Source organism: Geotrypetes seraphini, chromosome 7, assembly GCF_902459505.1.
Source record: "Geotrypetes seraphini chromosome 7, aGeoSer1.1, whole genome shotgun sequence".
In the NCBI taxonomy this organism is placed as follows: domain Eukaryota; kingdom Metazoa; phylum Chordata; class Amphibia; order Gymnophiona; family Dermophiidae; genus Geotrypetes; species Geotrypetes seraphini.
The window spans coordinates 57554960-57569981 of record NC_047090.1 but is presented as its reverse complement, the minus strand read 5'-3'; the positions used below and the strand labels follow the sequence as shown (position 1 = coordinate 57569981).

Genomic DNA, 15022 nt, shown 5'->3' with positions numbered 1-15022 from the left:
GCACCTGCTTTGATGTTGTTTGTGCTTGTTCCAGTTTTCATCAATTTTTGACCTTTTCCATTCCTTAAACAAAGTTTTCTTGTCTCTTATCACTTCCTTCACCTCTAAAGTGAGCCACGCCGGTTCTTTATTCTTTTTCCTCTTTGATCCCTTATTGATACTCAGTATATATAGATTTTGCACCTCAGTGACTGTATCCTTAAAAAGGGACCAAGCTTGCTCTAGCGTTTTTACAGTGCTTATCCTCTTCTTAATCGTCTTCCCTACCATAAGTCTCATCCCTTCGTAATTCCCTTTTTGGAAGTTCGTTTTGGACTGATGTTTCTTCCCTGCATCCAGATCGAAGCGGATCATATTGTGATCGCTGTTTCCCAGCGTCCCTTCTACTTCTACATCTTGTGCCGGTCCTCGTAGGCCATTTAGAATTAAGTCCAGAATTGCATTTCCTCTAATGTTTTCCTTGACAAGTTGTTCGAGGAAGCAATTGCCTACAGCTTCCAAGAACTTGTTCTCTCTAATGCAGCCGGAGGTGCCTAGGTTCCAGTCGATTCACAGATAGTTGAAGTCACCCATGATAACTGCATTGCCTCCCTTGCAGTTGCGTTTAATCTCATCCGTCATTTCTCCGTCAATTTCTTTGGACTGCCCTGGGGGTCGGTAGTAGATGCCGATCTTAGTTACCAAGCCATTTGTTCCCGGAATTTTGACCCATAGAATCTCTAACTTATCGGTCAGTTGTGGCGTGTTCTCTCCAGTAGATTCAATTCCCTCTTTGATGTATATGGCAATGCCCCCACCTTTTTGAGCCACTCTGTCTCTGCAGTATAGTTTGTATCCCGGTAGCACAGTGTCCCAGACATTTTCCTCAGTCCACCATGTTTCCGTGATGCCTATCTTTTTGTGCCATAGCTTCTAATTCACCCATCTTATTTCTAAGGCTCGTTGCATTTTTGTACATACACTTGAGTTTGCAGCCTGTTCCTTTCTTGCATTTCTTTCCCTCTTGTGTCCTTTTCGATCTGTATTGCCTGTGATCCGGTGAGTCTTTCCCTCTATCTTCTTGCACGGTATCCTCCAGGTATACCGGTTTCCGAACCATCAACTCTCTCTTGGTCCACTGTCGGCTTTCCCCTTCTTCCTAGTTTAAAAACTTCTCAACTTCTCTCTTGATGTTGCTTGCAAGTAGCCTGGTTCCGTCTCTGCTGAGGTGGAGTCCGTTCTTCCTGTATAGCTTGCTCTTCCCCCAGAGCGTCGTCCAGTTACGCATGAAGTGGAATCCTTCTTCCTCACACCAGCGCCGCATCCACACGTTGATTGCTTGCAGCTCCATCTGCCTCTTCTCATCAGCCCTGGGTACTGGCAGGATCTCCGAGAATGCTATCTTCTGTGTTCTGGTCTTCAGCTTCCTTCCCAGCATCCGGAACTGGTCCTTCAGTCATTCCCTGTTATAGTTCCTGTTGCTCACATTGTTTGTCCCCACATGGATCACCACCGCAGTATCTTCTTCTTCCACACTGTCGATGATCCTGTCAATGCGGCTCACTATTTCTTCTACTTTAGCACCCGGCAGGCAGGTCACCAGCTGATCCAGTCTTCCTCCCGCTATGTGGCTGTCGACTTGTCTGATGATGGAGTCCCCCCCACAACAATTGCTGTCCTCTTTATCTTCTCTTGATTCTGTGTCCCTGGTGTATGTCCATCTCTCTTGCCGCAGGTCCATATCCTTCATTCTCGCGGCTGTGTCACCCATTTCTTCATGGTGGTTGTCTGTCGGGTGGTCCACACTCTGTAGGTGTCTTTCGGCAGTTCCACTGTTGCTGGTGATTTTCCACGGTCTCTCGGTATGCCTCCTCTATGAACTTCTCCAGCTCTTGGACTTCTTCCTCGATGGTGTCCTCTGTCTTGTTCTCTGCTTCCTCTGTCTTGACGTTTTCTGCATCTCTGTCTCCCTCCTCCACTGCTTGAAGTGCCTCCAGTTCCAGTATTCTACCCTCTAGGAGTCTGACTTGTCTCTTCAGGCTCTCCAGTTCTTCGTATCGAGCGCATGTATGCGTAAGACCGCCTTCCAGATGGGAGGTAGTCATACATATGGCAGACGGTGCAGAAAACTGGGTAGCTCAAGATCTTGCTTCCGTCTGCTACTTCCATTGCTGCCTGCTTGCCGGTCTGCTGTGGATGCCTTCTGTGTCTGCTGTGGTTGTCCTCTGCACCTGCTGTGTCCTCTGTGCCTGCCTGACTGCAGCTGTCCTCAGCACCTACTGTCCTCTGTGTCTGCCTGGCTGTGTGTCTCTGCGCCTGCTGTGTCCTCCTTCTGCTCTCCTTTAGCAGTGTGTGGTTGTGTGTCCTCTGTACCTGCAGTGTCTGCCTGGTTGTGTGCCCTCTATGCCTGCTGTGGTCTCTTTCAGCTCTGCTTTAGCGGTGGCTCGTCCCTTCTCAAGGCCCTTCGCAAAGGCGCCTTTAACACTCGCCTTCGCGCGCTGAATGGCTGAGCACCGTTGGCCCCTCCCCTTTTAAGGCGAGCTTCGGTGGTTGACATCGGGGGGGGCAGAGCTAACTCTCGCTGATTCCCCTCTTGGTCTCTTGCCTCTGCTTCTTTCTCCTGCTCTTTTTTCTGTTTCCCCCCCCCCCCCCTTTGGCTTCTCTCTCCCTCTGCCTCTCTCTGCAATTGCTTTTCTCCTGCTCAGATCAACTCTGCTCCGTTGGTGCCTCCCCTTTTAAGGCTTTGATATTCGAGCACTTTGGTTTACGAGCATACTTCTGGAACAAATTATGCTCACAAACCAAGGTTCCACTATATTTTCTTTTGGAATATCAGCTTCACCATATAATATTCTTTTAAATAATCTAGTTAAGTAGTTTTGATTCTGGAATTAAGAGTGACTATTTCACATTTCATAATTATCACTTCTTTTAAATATTTTTGGTATAGGTGGAAGATGAATTATTTAAGGAATTCTGTGAAGATATTGGTGTAAAAAACATTCGTGAATATGAAAATGAGTATATAAAAGAACAGCAGGAAATCGACAGAAAACGGTAATTTTATATTGATATTTAAACTAAGTTGCTTGTCCAAAATATTGTACAGGCAAATCCTGAGTTATAAAAAAGTTCCATTTTTAAAACTGTTCTTAAGTTGAATTTGTATATAACTCTAATCATGTGAGAATCTGTGTGCATTTATGTTCTCCTGTATAGTTCACATTAAAGAAACAGTCCTCAAAATAAAGTAGTGTAGTTTAAATAAAAAGAAAAGATAGGAGGTTTCACTTATCCAGGTTCTGAGCTCTGCCTTCCTTCTCCTCCTTCTCAGTGATATGCCTCCAGACCAGGCCTTTCTTCTTCGCCACTGCTCCCCTATACCTCTTCACCAGCATCAGGACTTTTCTTTTCTCCTCCATTGCTCCCCTGTGCCTCCACAACTTCCTTTCCTCCATGCCCTGGCATATCTATCCTTCCCTTCCATTTCTCCCTCCTCCTCCGTGATCTAGCATCTCCTCTCCTTCCTTTCCCTCCCTCCCTCCTTCCCTTTCCTCCCCCACCCTCCCGCCTGGGCATCTCTTCCTCCCCCTGGTCTTTGTATCTCCTTTTCTTCCTTCTTTTCCCTCCCTCTTCCCCCCCCCCCATGATCTGGCATGTCTTTCCTATCCTCTCCCTTCTCTGGTCTTTGTTCTTCCTCCCACCCTCTCTCTCCCTAATTGAGTGCCACATTTCTCTCTCCTCTCTCTTGGTAGGACCCAGCAAAGAAGGCCCGATACTGGCAAAGCAGCAAATTGTGAATGCTGCCATTGCCGGAAGAAGTTCATAACGCTGACCTTCAGAGCACCCTCTTATGGGCTGCACCCAGAGTGGACTGCTCCCCCCCTACCCCTCCACCCCTTGGTACGTACTGCTGTTCTGGCCAGCTCCTTCCACCCAGCTGCACTTCTCGTCACAAAGCCATAGCCGTGGTTCCTACATGCAGCTCTCGGCTGTCCTGGAAGCCTTCCCTCTGACGTTAGAGGGAAGGCTTCTAGGTCAGCTGCGGACAGCATGCAGGAGCCGCTGCTCACAGCTTTGTGAATTGTGGCTGGGAGGAGGGAGCTGGCCAGAGAAGGTAACATCCACAGCTGGAAGGCACAAATTTGGCACACATAACAGCAGGAGGGACAAGAAGGGAGGAAGAGGGGCACGTTGTCACAGGAAGGGAGAATCAGGACCCTAGTTCGTATGTACAAGTCTAACGTAAGTCAAATGTTCTTAACCTGGGAACTGCCTGTATCTAATATTGTCTCTCTTGGTTTTATTTTAGCCCTCACTGCCTCCCACAGCCCCCCACCATACAAGTCCGGTGGTCTAGTGGGCCATACCCCTCCTCCAAACCCCTCTCGTATCTTTTTTAGAAGACCAGCAGAGGGGTCCTCTTCAAAATGATGGGCCTTCCTCTTCATGGTGCATCCTGCGATGCACCTGGGAGGGACTTAATGCCCTGATTGGCCCAAGTGCCTAAGACCCTTCCTCACTATCTGCCTTTTCAAAAGGGTGGGCCTTCCCCTTCCCAGTGTACCCTGGGATGCATTGGGAAGGAGGGGCCTGATTGGCCCAGGTGCCTAAGGCCCTCTCTTAGCAGGGATCTTAAGGCACCTGTGCCAATCAGAGACTTAGGCCCCTCCCCGGTGCATCACAGGATGCATCAGGAAGGGGAAGGTCCACCATTTTGAAGAGGCAGGCGAAAGTGAGCACCCCTCCTGCTGGTCTTCTAAAAATATTATTGGGGGGGTCAGAGGAGGGGACCGCTCACTAAGACACCAGGCTTGTTTGGTGGAGGGCTGTGGAAGGCTGTTGGAGGGGGGTGGCTGTTGGAGGGGGGGGGGAAGCTTGCTGCCAGTGGGTACCGGAGGGGGGATGACCCACTCAGTGGCATAGTAAGGGTGAGAGGCACCTGGGGTGGTGGCGCCCCCTTCTCTGCCCTCTTCACCTCCCCCATCCCTTCCTGCCACGTGCGCCCCTTCCCCCATTCCTCTTTAACATTCCTGGCCAAATCAGCAACCCCAACATGCTGCTCACACCAACATCAGCTCTTCCTCTGACATCTCTTCCTGGAGTGGGGGGGGACCAGGCTTTCAGGGGAACATGCAGGCCTCCAGGGGGGGGCCGGGCCTTCAGGGGAATATGCAGGCTTTCGGGGGAGTGCTCTGGTGTAGAAGTACAGGGAGGGAGGAAGGAAATGGGGGGTTCCAAGAGACGTGCATATACCAGACTGGGGAGAGAGGGAGGGAAGAAATAAAGGGTCTAAAAACAGAGGAGAAGGGAGAGAGATGGTGGACAATGGGATGGAGGGAGGGAAGTAACAGAAAGAGAGAGAAGTTGGATACAAGGGATGGTGTTGAGGGGGGGGATAGAAATACTGGATAGGAGGGTAGTTGGAAGAGAAAGGGATAGTGGTGAACCCTGGGGTGGTGGGGAAGGAGGGAGAGATGCTGGATGAAAGGGTAGTTGAGAAAAGGAGAGATGGGGATGGGGTCCATCACTGCAGCTGTGAAGATGGAGACAAAAAAAAGAGAAAGATGCCAGACCTCTTGGGGAGGGAAGGGAAACGGAAGGGGAGGACTGAGATAGAAGATGGATGGTTAGCATGGAAAAAGAAGAAAACGACAAATGGGCAAGAGACCCTGGCAAACGAGTTATAAGAAGACAAACAGAAACCAGAGTCTGGAACCAACATCATTCAAATAATGACTAAACAACAAAAGGTAGAAAAAATAATTTTATTTACTGTTTTGTGATTACAATATGTCAGATTTAAAATGTGTATCCTGCCAGAGCTGGTGTTAGACTGCGAACGTGAGCTAGGATTTAAGAGAGAGAGGAAAAGTCTTTTTTGTTTGTTTATTTTGTGTACACTAGTGCTGCCCGATTCATGATTCGAATTGATTCACCAAATTGATTTGAATCGGTTTGTTTAAAAAAAAAATCAGCCTGGCTGATTTGGTGAACAGCCCTCCTCCTCAGGGTGAAAGTGAAACTAATCTAAAAAGTCAAGGTTAAAAACAGAGAGACGGACAAAGGCAGTTAAATATGTTCAAAAAAGGGATACGTACTGAAAAAGGGGGTATGGAGTTTGAAGATAAAGAATGAAATGTTTTGAGTCTGGTTATTTTCCGGTGCCTACATAAGAACATAAGAAGTTGCCTCCACCGGGATCAGACCAGAGGTCCATCGCACCCAGCGGTCCGCACCCGCGGCGGCCCATCAGGTCCATGACCTGTCAAGTGTTCCCTGCCCTAAAAAAACCTATCCTTACTTCTATCTGTATCCCTCAATCCCCTTTTCCTTCAAGAATTTATCCAAACCTTCTTTGAATCCCTGTAGTGTCTTCTGCCCCACCACTACCTCCGGGAGTGCGTTCCATGTGTCCACCACTCTCTGGGTGAAGAAGAACTTCCTGGCATTGGTTCTAAACCTATCCCCTTTCAGTTTCTCCGAGTGCCCCCTTGTACTTGTTGTTCCCCACAGTCTGAAGAATCTGTCCCTGTCTACCCTATCTATGCCTTTCAGGATCTTGAAAGTTTGTATCATGTCTCCTCTAAGTCTCCTCTTTTCCAGGGAGAACAGCCCCAGCTGTTCTAGCCTGTCGGCATATGAAAGGTTTTCCATACCTCTTACCATTTTCGTCGCTCTTCTCTGGACCCCCTCAAGCAATGCTATGTCCTTCTTGAGGTACGGCGACCAATACTGGACACAGTACTCCAAATGCGGGCGCACCATTGCACGGTACAGTGGCATGATGACTTCCTTTGTCCTGGTCGTGATACCCTTCTTGATGATACCCAGCATTCTGTTTGCTTTCTTTGAGGCTGTTGCGCATTGTGCTGATGCTTTCATTGTTGTATCCACCAGCACACCCAGGTCTCTTTCAAGGGTACTCACATCTAGCAATGTTCCCCCCATTGTATAGCTGAACATCGGGTTCTTTTTCCCAACATGCATGACCTTGCATTTCTCTATATTAAAACGCATCTGCCACTTTTTGGCCCACTCTTCCAGCTTCGTTAGGTCCCTTTGCAGGTTTTCACAGTCTTCCGTGGTTCTAACCCTGCTGCAGAGTTTGGTGTCATCTGCAAATTTGATAACCTCACATTTCGTCCCTGTCTCCAGATCGTCTATAAATATATTGAACAGGAGCGGTCCCAACACCGACCCCTGCGGAACTCCGCTCGTGACCCGTTGCCAGTCTGAGTATTGGCCCTTCACTCCAACCCTCTGTTTTCTGCCCGCCAACCAGTGTTTAATCCATCGGTATACATCCCCCTCCACTCCGTGGTTCCACAGCTTCCTAAGCAGCCGTTCGTGGGGTACCTTGTCGAAAGCTTTTTGGAAGTCGAGGTAAATTATGTCTATGGGTTCCCCTTTGTCTATCTGGCTGTTTATTCCCTCAAAGAAATGTAGTAAGTTTGTGAGGCAAGACCTTCCCTTGCAGAAGCCATGTTGGCTCTCCCTCAGCTGCCCATTTTTTTCCATGTGCTCGCAGATGCTGTCCTTAATAAGTGCTTCCATCATCTTACCCGGAACCGAAGTCAAGCTCACCGGCCTGTAGTTTCCCGGGTCTCCTCTTGATCCTTTCTTAAAGATAGGCGTGACATATGCTATTTTCCAGTCCTCCGGGATCTCCCCAGTTTTCAATGATAGATTACATATTTGCTGGAGTGTTTCCGCTATTTCCTTTCTCAGTTCTTTTAGTACCCTTGGGTGGATTCCATCCGGGCCCGGTGATTTGTCGCTTTTTAATCTATCTATCTGTCGTAGGACGTCCTCATGGCTTACTTCTATTTGCTCCAGCTTTTCATCTAGATCCTCACTTATAATCTCCTCAGGTTCTGGTACATTGGATGTGTCCTCGCTCGTGAAGACCGACGAGAAAAACTTGTTTAACCTGTCTGCTACCTCTTTTTCCTCTCTTACCACTCCCTTTCTGGTTCCATCATCCAACGGTCCCACTTCCTCCCTTGCCGGTTGCCTCCCCTTCACGTACCTAAAGAACGGTTTGAAGTTTCTCGCCTCCCCAGCCAGCCTCTCTTCGTATTCTCTTTTTGCTTCCCTAACCACTCGGTGGCACTCTTTCTGGTGTTTTTTGTGTTCCTTCCGGTTTTCCTCAGTTTGGTCCTTTTTCCATTTTCTGAATGATGATCTCTTGTCGCTTATCGCCTTCTTCACTTCCTTTGTTATCCACACCTTGTTTTTTGTTTGGTTCTGTTTGCGCCCTTTCCTAAACCTGGGGATGTACATGTTTTGTGCTTTTTGCACCGTGTTCTTGAGTAGGGACCAGGCTTTCTCTACGGTCTCCATCTTCCGTGAGCTGTTTCTGAGTTTATGTCTCACCATTTTCCTCATAGCTTCGTAGTTCCCTTTTCTGAAGTTGAGTGCCATCGCTGTGGTTCTCTTCACTTTTGATGTTCCCATTTCTAGTTTGTACTGGATCATGTTGTGATCACTGTTTCCTAGTGGCCCTACTACTACCACCTCCTTTGCGGGGCCCCCTAGACCGTTGAGGATTAGGTCAAGAGTGGTATCTCCTCGTGTCGGTTCCTGGACCAGCTGCTCCAAGAAGCAATCCCTCACAGCCTCCAGGAACTTTGTTTCCCTCGCGCTGCTGGAGTGTCCAATGCTCCAGTCTATCCCAGGGTGGTTGAAGTCTCCCATAACCGTCACCCTTCCGCTTTTGCATTCCTGCCTCAATTCTGCTTCTAGGTCATTGTCACTTGTTTCTGGCTGTCCAGGTGGGCGATAATAAAGTCCCAATTTTGTGTCGGCTCCCTTTCTTCCTGGTAACTTAACCCATAGCGATTCCAAACCTTCTGCCCTTGTTGCCGTATCCATCCTGGTCGAGTGAATGGAGTCCTTTATGTATAGCGCTATTCCTCCTCCCTTCTTACATGTCCTGTCTTTCCTATAGAGTTTATAACCTGGTAGTACTACGTCCCATTTGTTGTCCTCAGACCACCATGTTTCTGTGATTCCAATTATGTCTAGGTCCTCTTTGTTGGCCATGACTTCCAGCTCTCCCATTTTGGTCCGTAGACTCCTTGCATTGGCGTACAAGCAATTTAAGTTTTGGTTTTTTACTTTCCCTGTTGTTCTTCCTTGTGGGTTGATTCTCTTGTCGTCCCCTTCTTGGGGTGCCAGCCCCTGAGTCCCATTTTGTTCGTCCCCTTCCCATGGAGTGATTTCTTTGTCCTCAGCTGTCTTCCTCATTTCTGCATGTCCTTTTAGTTCCTGCTGTTTTTCCTTCTTTTCGCTCTCTAATTTCACTTGTTCCTTGAACTCCTGTAGGTCGTCTTTGAGTTCTTTTTCGCAATTTTCCCGCTTGCCTTGGAGGCCTACTTTGCATTTTTCCCTTTCAGTGTCTTCCCTTGATATTCCTTCCCGAAGCGTCGACACCAGATCGACTGTCGACTGTCAGCTTTCCCCCTCTCCTCAGTTTAAAGCCTTGTACATTCAGGACAGGTACCGTAGATTCCATGTTTTATTTTATTTGACACATTTTCCTTCCCCCTGCCAGCGTTGTTTTTTTTGTTTTTTTATTTTCTGCTGTTTCATGTAGATTCCCAGCTGTACTCATCTTTTTGCTTTTCTGCTCCTTGCTTTCAGTTTTGATTTTGATTTTCAAATTATACTTTGTTCACATATGAGTTCCACTTTATGTCTTCAGTTATGACCCTCAGTGCGTGTTACAACTTTACATGCCCATTATGTTTAAATTGTCCACTCATCGTCTTAACTTTGGCTGTAATCGTATGTTTTGACCACATTTCCTTTCACTGACCATATTTTCTTTATCATCTGATGTATTTTACACCACTGTTCTTCAACCGCCGGTCCGTGGACCGGTGCTGGGCCGCAGAAAATTTCTGCCGGTCTGTGCAGGGCCGGCGAAATTGATTAACTTAAATTTCCTGCCGGTCTGCGTAGGGCCGGCAAGATCGAGATATTTTCAGTTGGTCTGCATTGGGCAGGAGAGATCATGGGGCGCCTCCGACAGTGGCTTTCTCCCCTCTCTGCAGCTCTCCTTACTTACCAGCGCAGCGATTCAGAAAGGCAGCCTTGGGGCTTTTGCTGAGTCGCGGCCGTCTCTGATGATGGAACTTCCTCTTTCCTCAGAGGTAGCGTGACCCAACAAAGGACCCAAGGCTGCCTTCCTGAATCGCTGCGCTGGGAAGTAAGAAGAGCTGCTGGGATTGGAGAAAGCCACTGTTGGAGGCTGGGAAGCTGCTGGGCAAGGAAAAAAAAAAGGGACATCTGCTACTGGACCTGGAGAGGGAGAAGGAGAGATGCTGCTGGGAGGGGAGTAGGGAAAGAAGTCTGAGATGCTGCTGGGCAAGGGGAAAAAGGGAAAGCTGCTACTGGACCTGGAGAGGGAGAAGGAGAAATGCTGCTGGGAGGGGAGGTGGGAAAGGAGTCTGGGAAGCTGCTGGGCAAGGGAAAAAAAGGACAGCTGCTACTGGACCTGGAGGGAAGGAGAAGGAGAGATATTGCTGGGAGGGGAGAAAGGGAAGAGAGTTACTGCTGAACAGGAGGAGGAGGGAAGGGAGAAGGAAAAAAAGAAGAAAACAGCTGGCAGGGAGATTAGAGGAGGGGAAGGGAAGAGACAGGCATGAGAAAGTAGAGAGATTGATGATGGGAAGGGGTCAGCAGAAAAATAAACAGAGAGGGATAACGATGGTAGAACTGGTGTAGGAGAGATAAAAATGAAGAGAGCAGTGAAGCTGGAATGAATCTTGTAAAAAGGAGAGAGGGGGGCACAGGCAGGCCGGATGGAAAAAGGTTGAAAAACACTGTTTTACACGTCTCGTTTGCCCTTCTACAACTGTTCATTTTCAGACTTTTTTGCTTCGGTATGCCTTATGTTTATTATGACTGTTAGCATTTTTCCGGATGAGCATTACTACTACAATATCTCTCTTGAATTGTGTTAATTATACATATTGTTTGACCTTGTCTTGCATTCAACTGTGATTATAGTAGGTTGCAATTCACCCTACTGTATACATAGCATCTTTTATTTTATTCTGTTACTGCTTTGATGCCTCGTTTTAGCAATGCATTAGATTATTTTACATGATGTTTTAATTCATTTTAGATGTTATCTCGTTTTCCTCTTAGTTTTGTGCTTCGTTGAGCATTTCACTTTATGGTTTACTAATGTGATTTCTATTACCCCTCAATATGTTTTGCTTAATTGTTTTATGATGGCTTTATAATTGTATGGCCTTTTCTCCATACTTGCCTGTAATTGCTTTTCTATTGCTCTTTAAGTGCTTTGTATGACTTTTTGGTACACTATGTTTATTTGTTCTTAATTGCCTCTGTTTGCTTCATATTGAATATACATATACTTTTTTATCCATACTTAAACCACCTGGGTAGATTTTATTGATTTACATGTGTTTATTCATGTTTTTGGATTAAGAGCTAAATTACATTTTTCTTTCATTGCATGGCTTCAATTATGTTATGTATTCTTGCTGCTTGCTCATGTTCAGTTTATAATGTGATTCCTATACACATGTTTTTAATTATTTTTTAATTATGTTTTGATTTATGCTATTGTTTATTTTCAGCTTACAATGTTGTTCTTATCCATATCTTTTACATTTATATACATGTTTTTTAAATTATGTCTTTAATTATGTTTTATTTTGTTTTAACATGGTCCTTTAGACTCTTGATAAAGGCATGTGTACCGAAACACTGCCAGTGTCGAGTCTTTGAGCTATTGTGACAAATTTACCAATAAAGTGACATTTTGAATTATATACCCTTGGCAGAATTCCTGACATCTTATCCTCATAACTCCTTGTTGTGTGTTCTCATCTCATTGTTGAGGCTAGCCCTTGGCTTCTGATTCAGTATAAAATAAACCCACCAAGATGTTTGAAACAAAACACCCAATTGGGCAGGAAAATCAAATCGAATAAAAAAATCGATTCAATAGGCTGAATCAAATCAAATTTTTTTTTCCTGAATCGGGCAGCATTAGTGTACACCACAGCGCCAGTGTGGGTAGGAGAGGGCAAAAGAAGCTATAAAAGGAATGAAGAAGCTATAAAATAAACCCACCAAGATGTTTGAAGAAAAGCATTGAATTGGGCAGGAAAATCGAAAGTTGAAATTTTTTTCCTGAATCGGGCAGCACTAGTAAACACAGCAAAGAATGCAGATGGCCCTTTATCTTTGAAAAATGTCAGTTTTATCATGAGGCAGAGAAGAACTTTGATTTTATCTGCATTTAAGGATTTTTTTCTTTCTTTCTGTAATAGTATTTCTATTTAGAATGTTTTATACTTCTTTAGTAATGGTAAAGGCAAAATAGTTTTCATATCTTTGTCTAAGGGTAAAATTATTGTCTATCTACAATAATGCATACTTTCTGGCTTTTAGTAAATTGTCAGCTTTATTACACCATGATAAGGAATTCTCCTTTTAAGTGTACATATGATTTTGTGTAATTCTAAATACATATTTAGAAAATTTTAAAAATTGTTGTCATAGAAATATACTCTATACTTTAGTGCTGCCTGATTCAGAGAAAAATATTTTGATTCGATTCACCCTTTTGAATCAATTCGATTCACTTTCGATGACACAGTTTTAAAAGTTTAAACATTTTAATCATTTGTTTAACCAAGGCAATATCATATCAAAAATAGGAACATCCAAACTATAACAAAGCTTTAAAATTAGTTAGTAACAGATTAAATGAATTACATTTTCCAGTTCTTATTTAGAAATATTAGTTTGTCAGTTTTAGCTCAATTATTTGTCCTGCTGCAGAAAATATTATTTCTGAAGGAACAGAAGTTGCTGGTGAACATAGAAACTTCTGAGCAAGCTGACTTAGTAAAGGTAACTTCTCTTGTCTGTCATGCCAGTATGTAAATACATCACCACCAGTTTCCACAGGTTCTTAAAGTTTATAGCATGCAAGCTCTGCATTGCAACTGAGGCTGATTTCATCTTCATTGTCTGACATCGATGGAAGTCTAGCTTTAATGGCAACCACATTGGTATCTTTAACTGTTTCCCAAAAGCTGCGCTTGTGTTGCCGACGAGGTAAATCTGTATCCTACGTGTGCAGTTAATCAGGTACCACAGGAGTGCTTTCTGGTGCAGTTAGTGCTGCTGGTGAGATGCTCGATGTTTGCATCTTCAAGATCTCTTATATAACAAATGCAGTTATATCTGTTACCTCACCATATGTAGACTTGAATCTTGGGTCCAGAAAGCTGTTTAAAGAACCCTCAGCCCTAATAACCAACTACAGACCGGTAGCATCCATTCCGTTTATTGTAAAAAGTCATGGAGGGACTAGTACATACCCAACTGATGGACTGTCTTAATCAGTTCTCTCTTCTACACAAAACCCAATCCGGTTTCAGACCTTTATTCAGTACGGAGACAGTAATTGCAGCTATTTTAGACAACCTGCGCATACTGTTTAGCAGGGGCCAAAATGCATTGGTTATGCAATTCGATACGAGTTCAGCCTTTGACCTGGTAGACCACAGAAAAATGCTACAATGCCTAGACGCTGAACTGGTTTCGTGGCTTCCTTACATCCCGCACCTATCAGGTACGCTTCAATTATGAGCTTTCCGATACCTGGAGCAATCCATCTGGTGTGCCACAAGAGTCACCATTGTCTCCACTGCTATTTAACGTCTACATGTCCTCACTGAGCTTGCAATTAACTCAGCTGGGGATAAAACTATTCAGTTATGCAGATGACTTCACGATTATAATCCCATTTGCTGACTCAGAGGGTTAGCATAAATGGGAAATTCTCAGACTGGGAGAAAGTGACTAGCGGCGTGCCCCAGGGCTTGGTTCTTGGGCCTATCTTGTTCAATATTTTTATAAACGACCTAGAAGGGGAAACAACATGTAATATAATAAAGTTTGCGGATGATACAAAGCTATGTCGGGCGGTTAGCTCTCAAAGAGACTGCGAGGACCTCCAGAAAGATCTGAACCAGCTGGAAACGTGGGCGACAAAGTGGCAGATGAACTTTAACATAAACAAATGCAAGGTGATGCATCTAGGAAAGAAAAACAAAGAACACGGGTATAAGATGTTGGGGGTGACATTAGCAAAATGCGAACATGAAAGGGATTTGGGGGTACTGATTGACAGTACCCTAAAGCCATCGGTACAATGTGAGGCGGCGGCGAAGAAAGCAAACAGGATGTTGGGCATAATTAAGAAGGGGATCATGAGTAGATCTGAGGATGTCATAATGCCACTTTATAGAACAATGGTCAGACCGCACTTGGAATACTGTGTCCAACACTGGTCTCCATACCTTAAGAAGGCTATAACTCTGCTGGAGAAAGTGCAGAGGCGAGCCACGAAACTTGTCAAAGGAATGGAGCATTTGAGCTACAAAGAACGACTCAGGGAGCTGGGATTGTTTACCCTCGAGAAGAGAAGACTGAGAGGGGATTTGATAGAGACTTTTAAAATATTAAAAGGATTTGATAAAATAGACCAAGAAGCAGCATTGCTAACATATTCAGATGTGACACGGACAAGAGGTCATAGCCTGAAACTGAGTGGCAGCAGGTTCAGGACAAATGTCAGGAAGTTCTGTTTCACACAGCGAGTGGTGGGTGCCTGGAATGCACTCCCGGAGGAGGTTGTGGCGGAGACTGGGATTCAAGCGCAGGCTGGATGCACACCTTCTGGCATATCATATTGAGGGATATGGTAAAGTCGGGTCTCCAGAAAGGAGTACCTAAATGGGCCGCCGCGTGTGCGGAGCACCGGACTAGATGGACCTCGGTCTGATCCGGTGAAGGCGTTTCTTATGTTCTTATGTTCTATCTCGGAAACTATTCCCAAGGCTTCAGAAGCCATAAACATGATGGAGCAATGGATGACAAACTTCAAGCTCAAACTTAATTCAGAAAAAATAAAATTCTTCATTGCTTCACCACATCCGTTTGACACCAAAACACCTCTATGCATCAATGAACTTAATCACCC

The 15022-nt window shown here is 45.3% G+C and overlaps 1 protein-coding gene across 3 annotated transcripts in view; it reads left to right on the top strand.

The window, feature by feature from the left end:
• SMC1B (structural maintenance of chromosomes 1B) overlaps nt 1–15022 on the top strand; it is an 896774-nt gene that overhangs the window by 551122 nt on the left and 330630 nt on the right. For all 3 annotated transcript variants that reach the window (XM_033952101.1, XM_033952100.1, XM_033952102.1), the window contains one exon: nt 2930–3036. In XM_033952101.1, coding sequence (XP_033807992.1) covers nt 2930–3036 — 107 coding nt within the window. The remainder of the gene's footprint in view (nt 1–2929; nt 3037–15022) is intronic.